This window comes from Gadus chalcogrammus, chromosome 12, assembly GCF_026213295.1.
Source record: "Gadus chalcogrammus isolate NIFS_2021 chromosome 12, NIFS_Gcha_1.0, whole genome shotgun sequence".
Lineage (NCBI taxonomy): Eukaryota > Metazoa > Chordata > Actinopteri > Gadiformes > Gadidae > Gadus > Gadus chalcogrammus.
In genome coordinates, this window is record NC_079423.1 from 27,255,374 (window position 1) to 27,267,045 (window position 11,672).

At 42.8% G+C, this 11,672-nt stretch overlaps 1 protein-coding gene across 1 annotated transcript; it reads left to right on the top strand.

The window, feature by feature from the left end:
* The first annotated feature begins 877 nt into the window (after positions 1-877).
* lpxn (leupaxin) lies at positions 878-8,707 on the top strand. Its single transcript, XM_056604363.1, has 9 exons — positions 878-1,112; positions 1,808-1,890; positions 2,015-2,094; positions 2,326-2,422; positions 4,666-4,926; positions 6,164-6,337; positions 6,436-6,517; positions 6,920-7,068; positions 8,119-8,707. Exons 1-9 carry the CDS (start codon positions 1,094-1,096, stop codon positions 8,383-8,385), a joined length of 1,212 nt encoding a protein of 403 aa, XP_056460338.1. The 5' UTR covers positions 878-1,093; the 3' UTR covers positions 8,386-8,707.
* The last annotated feature ends 2,965 nt before the right edge of the window (positions 8,708-11,672 follow it).

Consider the following 11,672-nt stretch of genomic DNA (forward strand, 5'->3'; position numbering starts at 1 on the left):
TTATAAATATGGATAAATTCAATGCAATGCAAAAAAATCACATATAAGCCTCCCCATTATATGGAAATGGTTCGAACCAGGATGGTGCGAGTTTACGCTGAGCTGAAATAATTGCCTCGCAAGGTAAGCACACGTACATTAACACACGCACGGATGTGCTATCAAAAACACACAACACGCACGCACGCAAGCATGCACGATGCACGCACCCCCCCCCCCCCCCCACACACACACACACAAGAAAACAAATATATTTAATGTTTTTGTGTTTTGTGTGTATATATATAGGCTATATATATAAAAATAATTCATATATATAATGTGTATATATATTTTTTATATAAATAAAAATAATTCATTCATTCATACATACATAAAAACAAAATAACACAACATGATCTGTTGACAGATCATCCTGTTTGTGTTGGTGTGCTTATGGTCAGGTGGTGATAGTGTGTCAGAAACCAAATTGTTACTAACTCACAGGCACAGCGACAGAGAGAGTGCCCTATACGGAGTACGGACCACAATGGAAATAAGCCTTAGGGCTTTATTGTGTCATCCTCGACTATCTTTATTGATATAATGTATGGCACAGGTTGTTGTTTCATATTTTTGTGTCAAGAATGGTCAAATAGAATCAATCAATCAATCAAGCAGGGCCTGACCAATTTGGCGCCCTATAGGCAAGATTTTTGCTGGCGCCCCACCCCTTTGGATCGCACAGTAAATTCGACTACCAATGTTCATACACTCAGAGAAGCTGCAAAGCTTTGTCTTTGAGACTCTTTTATTTTAGATAGAAAATAGGGCGCTTGGAAACTAGGGCGCTCTTTTATTTTACATGTTATGTTATGTTCTGATATTTATTTCGACATAACTACTGGTACTAAGTAATATTAACATTGAAGTTAAAGTTAGATGAATACAGTATGCAAAAAAAAGACATATTTTTGGCGCCCCCTGTCGATGGATGCGCCCTTAGCATTCGCCTATACTGCCTATGCCCAGGGCCGGGCCCGAGTGAGAGAGAAAATTAGAGCGAGAGATATGAGCTGATACTTTATTTAGGCTTACAAGACAGAGTGCAAACATGGACTTGGATGAACTGGGTAAGACGTTTTGTTTTACTTCATATCTTTCTTCTATTTGCTAAGCAGTATATGTATTTTTTTAATATTAGTTCATGAATAGCCATGTATTTTTATACAGATTATGTATGTCATTTCACCTTTTTAAGAATGCATTCTCAATGTATAGAAGAATTGACTTACATTCCAGTACTCCAATTTAAATGAATTGGTACTGCTTTTTAGTACTTCGACGTGTTGGGATGGATACCTCATAATCTTTCCACAAAAAACGATTAAGGGCAAGAAAATAACTGAATTAGATCTTGATGTGGATGTATATGGTTGTAGATGTTGTAGATGTATATTTGACTAAAGCTAAAGTGATATTTTGCCTCTAGAAGAACAACACCCTTTTAGTCAACTTCCCCTTAGGAAAAATTTACACACAGTATAAAAATATTATGAAATCTTTTTTTAACCTTTAATGACTGATTGTGTAACGAAGGCAGCATAATCTTGTGTGCAACATCTTGGAACGTTTCACTTCTCTACCTTCAACTTGTGTCACTTCCTGAGGAAGCAACCTCAATTGCAAGAGCAAGCAACTAACAATCTGGGCCATTTAACCACAGCGTGGAAAATTATATTTTCAGTGATAGTTAAAGAGAGAAAGAGAGGGACAAAAAAGCATGTACGTGTTGATGCTCATATTCTACGTTATTTTCGGAATGTAGATTTGCTATTGGAGCAGTTGGCTGTGAATTCCTCTTTTGCTGAAACGGTGCCACTGAATACAAGCAGTTCCAGCCATGGAGAAGTACAGAAATCAATAAAGAATCTCTTAATGATTAAAAAAATGCAATTTATTGTATCAATATGTATCATGCGATTGCCTTCCTAAACTTCACCATATGTGTCATCATGATATGTCATGATCTCAGATTGCAGGAGCTGGTGTTGACATGGGGCCTCCCAGTGTGCTTGAAAAAAGCAGAAAACCCTGTGCTTCAAATGTGTACAGGTTGTAACTCTCTCACTGATCCTAAACAATAGACTAACCTTTAAAGCTCGAGTTTGCTTCTGTTGCTCATTTCAATTAAATGTTGAACCATATCGATTTGGACCTTAAGTATGAATATGAATAACGATAGATGTAACCTATATGTGGAAAAATGTAACATGTTATATTATTATCCCTCGCTCTCTCTCTATGCCTCTGCCTCTGCCTCTTTCTCTGCCCCTGCCTCTGCAGTTTCCTGCCAACCCCCGTGGTGGCAGCACCAAGCCATGCCTCCGCCGATAAAGAGCTGGATTCCATCCTGCAGGAACTGCACAGCCTCGGCCAAGGGGTAAGAGTATTGACTCCTCCAGTTCATCCAGAAATATTTCCAGAATAAAACGCATGCATCCACAGGAACACATATGTACACGTTTTGAAGAGTTTAGTAATTTTCTGTTCTGTCAACATTTGTTGTGCATGATGAAGAAAATACGTGCAGAATTTCATTCAATTGGAAAAAATGTACAGCCTACGAAGAGAGATTCAAGATTCAATACTTTATTGCCATACAACTCTATACAAGTTGCTAGGGATTTGTTTCAGTTTGCTCATGACAGTACATAACAAAGACCCACACAAAAGACGCGTAAAACATGGAACATCATTTCACCCATGCAGTATCCTGCATGGCGCAGCCGAGAAGGATGCAACATAAATGAGAGGGCCAGAGTAGGGTTCACCATGAACAAACAGTGGTTTATTTCGTATTCCCAGCGTGCAAATGATTAACAAATCCACAAATGCGCAAAACGTCTGCGCCAAATCAAAGCAGACTACGAACACAACCAAACAAAATGAGCTGAGAGCAGTCACACCCTCCCCCTAACAAGACAGAAACCCCAGGTTTCCGCTGATCCTACCCACAACCCAAAACACCACCAAAAGTGAAGACAATAATTATTCAGAAACCTACCACCCACAAGTATAGTCAATAAACTATTTGAAGTGCTAGACAAAACCTACATCGAATACCAAAATATATCCCATTTCACCATTACCAAACCATTACCAGGTAACTAAATAATGTGAAAAAAACATAACAGACAAGTACAATCACACACACTGAAGCTAATAACAGCCACCCCAAGAACACACACACACACACACACACACAACAATGACACACCGGAAACGGGCAGACACACGATGACACACAGTGACACACACAATGACACACACACACACACACTATTCACTATAGCACACAGTATAACACACTATGACACACTATAACACACACTATAACACACACTATGACACTTTAACACAAACTATGACACACACTATGACACACTATAACACACACTATGACACACACGATGACACACTTTAACACACACTATGACACACACTATGACACACTATAACACACACTATGACACACACTATTTAATCTCTGAAATGTCCCCGGAGCATTACGCAACCCGAACGACACGACTCGATAAGAAAATAACCCTTTAGGCGTGATAAAAGCGGAAACTTCACAAGCCCTCTCAGTTAACAACACTGGCCAATACTCTTTAAAGGAGATCTAACTTCGTTACTAGTTTGGCTGCACCGACTTCATCAATACAATCCTCTATACGGGGTAAAGGAAACAAGTCCGGTTTAGTTACAGCGTTGAGCTTGGCGCTGACCGCCTGGCGCTGACCGCCTGGTACTGACCGCCTGGTGCTGACCGGATCCCAAGGATCCCACTTAGATACAACATATAGGCAGATGAATAAAAAAGGGACATTCCCACACATAAGATATATAGCCCAGTTACACCTGGTTGACAGGCCAGGGTTAGTGCTGTATGTTGGATTAAAGTGACTTATTGGTGCTTAGTGGTGCAAGTCATGTGCAAATCTGCATTCCTGATATACTGGTGTAGGGATGTAGAGTTGTTAAAGGAGAAATATTATACCACCAGGTGTGAGTGTGATTAGCCTTACAAGCCGTTTCGAAAATAGATCTAGGTGGACACGCCCACTAGTGATGTCATATGGGGCAGATTTTCCAAACTGCTTGTAAGGCTAATCATACTCACACCTGGTGGTATAATATTTCTCCTTTAACAACTCTACATCCCTACACCAGTATATCAGGAATGCAGATTTGCACATGACTTGCTCCTCACCTTTAAGAGATTTTTGGTTCTGCAGTATGTGCTGTTGAGGAAGCGGGAGGTTTTAGTTTTTGATGGCCCTCAACCTTCTGGGAGTGGATTGAGGAGGGAGTTAGCAGAGTGTAATTTATCCTGAAGAGTTTTCAGGCCACTACTGTGGATACAAGAGCAATAATATAGTCCAAATCATTGAACGGTTGTAACTGCTTAAACGTTTTGGACACATTACCCAGATTTTTCAGAAGAGGGCAGTATTCGCAAAGTGTTCAACGTGGTTCCTTATAGAGGCGTCCCTTCTGGGAGCCAAAACCCATCTCGTTACTCAATGACGGAGCAAAATGTAAATGACATGGCATGACAACAGTTGTGTAATCGACAAATAAAACAAATAACAACATTTATATTATATTTTCATCAATTAGGTTCTGTCTTCTCCGCATTCAAACCCTCCTCCGCTTTCGAAGAAGAAGTCCCTGAAGGGGGAAGTGACAAGTGGACGGCAGGAGAACAAGGCGGCCGCGTCCCCCGCAGCAGGTTCAGACAGGAAGGCCTCATCGTCCAATCAGAAAGTAGACGCCATTGATGACCTCCTGGGAGGGTTGAGCTCTGACCTGGAGAAAATTGGCGTCCGTACCGTCGCTAAGGGCAACTGCGCTTCATGTGGCAAGAGCATCCTGGGAAAGGTATCTCCCTTTCTGAAATTTGTCTTAGCGCTGCAGCAAGTGGTGGTTGAATCTGAGTCAATCGGATTCAAAGATCCGAATCCTTACATTCACCCATGAGTCACGAGTCCGTGGTCTCAATGAACCCGAATCTTTCGGTTCTGGCTGCTACGGACGACATTATTAAAACAATGCACGAATGTCATCAAACTGTAGGTCTATAACAACATTAACACATCCGTTTTTCATCTGCATAGTAACTTAGATTAAGCATACGGACCCGGAGCTGCCAGCTGCGTGGTTGAATAAGAACTTCCTGTAGACAGAGCTGTACACAGATCCAGATCCATAGACTGAGCGAATTCATGGGTCGGATTCGTATCCGGTTGAGTGAAAGACTAACTCAAATTACTCATATTGAATGGGTCGGACTCATATCCTGTTGAGTGAAAGACCCTCAACGGACTCATACTAAATGGGTCGGGCTCGTACTGAATGTAAATCGTTAAACTCTTTTGTTACAAAGGCATTATTTTACGAGAGATTGTATTCTAAAATGAAAGTAGCTTATTCAAAATAAAGTTCTTTGCTGACTATGTGAACTCTCAGAATATTTCTGTGTTTGACGAGCTTCGAAGAGAAAAAAAATTAATCCATACGTTTTTTTCCTAATTCAGATAGCAGTCACGTTGGCGACATCTCCGATGTTTGCAATGCATCCTTTTTAATATTCAAATATGTTCGCGTATTTCCCCTGGATATCCTCAAAACTGCATTACAGTGGTTTGCTGTGAGCGTGCGCATTAGGCACTAGGGAGTGGGCTGCTGGGCTCATTCAGCGACAACATTTCAACTGATTCAGATTCAAAGGACTCAAAAGATTCAGATCTTTTTAGTGATTCACTCAAATGACTATGAATCTTCTAAGTGAATCGAAATTCCCATCAAGTTAGAAGTTAAGGCGATTGTACAAGTACTCTAAATACTGGTTTTTGATTACTTCAATAAAATCAGCAGAGAAAGCACTGAAGCAGCATTGAAAAAATTGTGAATTAAAAGCTTTTCAAGTGACTTATGAAATGTTAATTAATGCCAAATTGAAGTGATCGTTTTTTGACCGGTGCTTCAAGATGTTTACTTAGTTTATTGAGCTTACGTGTGGCTGGCTAAGAGGTATGAAAACACTCACAGCATGACAGACGGAGGTTCCACATCTCCTTCTAAATCTCTGCATGTCCTTTCTCTGACGTCTTTCCAGATCATCCAAGCCCTGGGCGAGGTGTGGCACCCGGAGCACTTTGTGTGTATGTCATGCAACAAGGAGCTGGGCACCCAAGGGTTTTTCGAGAGAGATGGACAGGCCTACTGTGAGAAGGACTACCATCGTCTCTTTTCCCCTCGCTGTGGATACTGCAAGGGCCCAATCATGGAGGTTCCTCTACTTATAGTGATGTAGTTATCAAAAAATGAGTTCACAAGAAACATGACAAACTGATGCCTGATTTCCCAAACATTTGTGGTTTCTGGCAGAACATCCTGACAGCCCTAGACCAGAGTTGGCATCCTGAACACTTTTTCTGCACCCACTGTGGAAACCTGTTTGGGACGGAAGGTCAGATAACCTGTATCTTATATCATTGCCGTTAGCTGTTTGCCTGTCATCTCGTGTTATCTGTCTGTCTGTCATCCATCTCTCTTCGGTGGAACATATTGGTTAGAATCATAAAAACAATGTTTTCCTTTGACACTGGTCACACGGTTAACCACAGGTATTGCGTTTATAACTCGTGTACACTGTGTCATTTAACACTGTACCCTACCAACACAAGAGTCAAATGTACATGTGGGCACGGATGGAGGTATTGCAATCACACACTATGTGTTGCCAGCTGCGCTCTGAGAGCTGTACTTTGTCTTGGGCAAGCTTCCACAAAGTAGGGTGTGGATGGTTAACCCAAGGTGCAGACATCCAATCAGCCAGCCATCCAATGAGGTTCCTCCTGTCATCCAATAGGCTTCCTGGAGAAGGACGGGAAGCCGTACTGTAACAGAGACTTCTACCTCCTCTTTGCTCCCAAGTGCTCCGGCTGCAGTGAGCCGGTGAAGGAGAACTACCTGAATGCAGCCAACGGCACCTGGCACCCAGAGTGCTTTGTCTGCGCTGTGAGTCCTGCACCACAGACCACATACACACTCACACAAGCACACACACCCACACGCACAAGCACACATGGTCACAGCATCACATATGCAAATTAATACACATGCACGTAAATCCACGCATGCATGTACACCCACATACATACATACATGCACACCAACGCAAACACACATACATGCACACACACAAGAGACACACATGCATGCATGCTTGCACACAAACGCACACACACGCACGCACGCATGCACACACACACACACACACACACACACACACACACACACACACACACACACACACACACACACACACACACACACACACACACACACACACACACACACACACACACACGCACACACACAAAACTTGGTCTGGCTCCGGTCCAAGATGGAGGGTAGACTGGAAATGATAGTCACATGCCTTCTTCATTTGCTTCAAGTTTTGACCACCCCTAGGCTAATGAAAACCTGGTGCCCGATGAACAGGCTGTGAAATGTCGCAATTAAAATCAAGAGTGTAGTAGGTATCTTTTACATGAGATCCATAGGCACGCTTGAATACCCCTTACACCTGGTCCCAGTTAACCGATTTTGCACTTTTGCTTCCGTTACAACAACACTATTAATGTCAAACATTATTAATGTGACTAGGAGTAATAATTAATGAGACTTCATTTAAAAAACATGACCTTGGAAATTGATTGAGACACGAACATTTGTTTAATATATATTATCCTCCTCTATAAGAACAGGTTTCATAGCTGCTCTCTCTATATCCTGACCCGGGGAAGAATAGTCGTCAGTGTTTCACTCTCTGCTGAATGGGTCTGGGTTTGATTGGTTCCCCATTGTCCTCAGTCCACCTGTAGGCATCCTTTAACCAGATGTTATAACCCCGTACCTGTTCCCTAATGTCGTCTGTCTGAATTACTGTCGGAAATCTCGAGTCATCAACTCACAATGACTTCAGATCCATCCCAACGGTGACTCAAACAGTTGTGTGTCGCTCTCCCAGCTGAAGGAGTGAATAGCCTCTGTTCCTGCTAACAGGACTGCCTGAAGCCCTTCGCCGGAGGCAGCTTCATGGAGCTGGAGGGACGTCCCCTCTGTTCGCTGCACTTCCACACCCGGCAGGGGATGCTGTGCGGGGGCTGCCAGCAGCCCATCACTGGCCGCTGCATCTCTGCCATGGGGAGCAAGTACCACCCCGAGCACTTCACCTGCAGCTTCTGCCTGCATCCACTCAGCCAGGGACGCTTCACCGAGCACAAGGGAAAGCCTTACTGCTCGCCTTGTTTCACCAAGATCAGTGCGTGAGGGACGTGGATATGTACGCGCGGCAATAGTTGATTGGCTTGAGGATTGTATTTTGCCCATCGCTTAATCACAGTGTGAAAGATTGAATCTAATTTGAATTTTGATTTTTGATTTAGTTTATAACCCGACAGATACAACTCTTAGGCTTTTTCTATTTTTGAAAGGTTGCTTTGCATGAATACTTTTTCCTGGCTTTCTGTTCTATGTGTTGGTGACTTTGAGGTTTACACGTACCATTGACATGCAGATGCATATCGAATATGTGATCCTTGAAGATAATAAAGCTCATGTAAAACACCAAGAATCAAGTCAAGGCATTCATTCAGTCATTTGTGGAAATTCGATTTCTCAAAACAATGTTTCAGTGTCATGGAATTAAACATGCCTGACGATCATATAACCACTATAAAATTTATAGTGGAAGAAAGGAAGAAAGAATAATACAAAAAGGGCAGAGTTTTTCCTGTAAGGAAACTCCATGTTAGTATGATATTCTCTGGTAGGGTTTTAAACTGCCCATTCTCTGACTGTGCTTTGTCGAGAGGCTTGTCTTTTACAGTCTGATAGCTTACCTTGGCAGGAGCGGACACGGCTCAAGGGTGCCAAGATGGGTTTCCTCTTACCCAGACTGACCATTTGGTCCTTGGCAAGCGCTGGGTAAAGACAGACAGTCCACACTGGGCTCTTTTATAACAGCTGACGGAAGATTAATCAGCGTACTAAAACAACCATAGTGGCTTTCCGAGGGAGACTCCTTCCTATAACGACCACTACACCTACTTGGCTTAATCAAGACCAGCGCTTTGTACAACGAGCACTGAATAAGAGGAGCTGTTTGTAAAAAGAATGGGAATAAGACATATCCGCTCATCTCGAATGGCGCACATGATGGGGACGTCTTATATTATTATTCTTTTTTACACAGCTCTTTGTATCCAGTATTTATTCAATCTGTCTGGATGTACAGCACATCCATAAACAAGGTGTTGATGGCCTTACTGTCAGTTTTCCACTCAGATGAGCAGCCTGAGCTGGCTTTTGAAAGGCGCTCTTCTTTCACTTTATGGATGTCCACTAAAAAAGCTGCAGGTGGGCATGGAGCAAGGCATTAATCATTCTGTCGTCACTGCCAAACCGAGTCCCTCAGGGACAGTACTGGTGAATACTGCAGCCAGGCAAACGCTTGGAAATGTAGAATTTGGCGTGCGTCACTCCAAATGTAAAGCCAAAGCAAAACAAAGCTGGGTACTTTCGCCATTTTATCCTCTTTAGTTTGCGGTCTTCATGGCTTTCTTATGGATTGAATACTATGGGGGCGGTGTTTGCACAGGAGAAAATCAGCATTGAATTGACTTGAATTGTTTGTTTCACAGCTACAATTACAGGTTGTCCTGGAAGTGAACCATTAGATCAGTGTACATTAACTCTCGCCAAAATACATCATTAGCGGAAAACCTGACAATGTATCTTTTTCAACCACAGAAAAGGACATAACTCATATGAAGAAAATAAGTAAAGGCACTCACATGAAACCCAGAGCTGTTATCGGATAGCTGGATGGATATAAGGAGGAAAAGGGGTCTTTGGCACGTAGTAAAAATGAGAAAACATGAACTGTGAGCGGGGGTCTTTTTTAAAGGGGCTGGTCTATAAAGGAGCAACTGTTGAGAGTGAATGGAATGCAACTCAGGTGACATTTACTGCAGTCACATAGGGTCCAAGTGGCCCGGGAATGAGCAATGTGCACCCACATGGAAGTCAGGGCTTTACAGTGCTGAGGGAGGGGTTGAGGGGTGAGCATAGAAACAGAGACAGCGCTGGGGTTGGGGGAGGTAGGGAGACAAAAGGGGTTACGGGGTGGAGGGGGCATTGCAAATCGGGGACATTCACCCCGACATGACACTGACGTCCAGAACTTAATCCCACTTCCTCGTCTAAATGGCTGTGACCAAGTGTGCTCAGACACCCCTTAAAGGGAGCGGAGGGGAAGGGAGGTGGGCTTCTAATCAGAACAAGGTAACCTCGCTAAAGAGCTCACACCCACACTCGGGTTGGCCCGGTCTTGCCCTGTAAAACTAGCAGGTCGTATCGGCAGTGAAACCTATAACTGTCAAAGAGCTCTCCTTCCCAGTTGGCTTCATTAATCAGTCCGACTACAACTTGACACACACTCACACACACATAGACACAAGCTGAACGAGTTGCCAGCTGCAGCAAAACCCAGCAACAAATCAGCTCTGACAATTTAAAATTGCACCACTGTGAGGTGCAATAATACTGCGAGGGATCTGATTACTGTATTTCTAAACACAACCATATATTCAGGAATCTAAACGGATTAGTTTGGACAATATAGGTACTAGGCTGACCAGTATTGCAGTTACTTGGTTTTGTATGTTGAAAAGCTAAGCAAGGTACCTGGTGCAGAAATCAGTTGCAGGATGTTCGTACGTAGTCACCAAATTGAATAAGCATTTTTTTCCCATTCTTAAGTATAATGATCTAAATATATTTATTATTCCGTGGATTAGCTTAAATTCTTGGTCCTGGTAAAGCGTTTTGGATTACAAGAAATAAATCGGCATTTGGGCCGGAGTGAATATTGGAGGCAACTCTCACAGTTTCAAAGTCAAAGGATATGAAGTGAAGGCAAGGGATGTAAATCAGTTTACAGCAGGCATAATCCGACAGTTTCTGAACACAACTCATAACTTCACTACCTCACCTCTGTAAAAAAGCCATGGCAGCTAAAATTGTCTCCCAGGCAAGTCCGAACCTTTGTAGCCAACCATAATACAAAAGAACAAACTCTTCCACTGCAGAGCTCCAGTTACTACAGTTAACCTTGTCGTTGAGGTAGAAATTGATTCATTTTTAGTTCCTGAATTAACAACGGGGTTTAATATTAAAAAAATGAACTGTAACAGAGAGTTTAGCTAATTTTAGTGTCAGCGTGTATGTGCGTGTCCGTGTCTGAGCACACCAACATTCTTATGATCACAGCGTCAAAGTAGATGTGTTTCCAACAGGAAGAGGGAAGGTAGGACATGGACACCTTCTTAATGGCTTCAACACTAGTATGCATACAGAAGGTTGAACCAAGAGGTTGTGGTGATGGCGCCTAGCTCTCTGTCCAAGCCGACCTAGCTCCACTTTGGAAGTGTTTGTTTTGGCGCCGAGCTGAACCTGGTCGCAGGTATGACACCTGATTCATGACTGACTGCTCTGTCCTCAAATTACTTTTTTGTGCACATTGGCCTGAGCATTAAACACTTCAGCACAGCTCT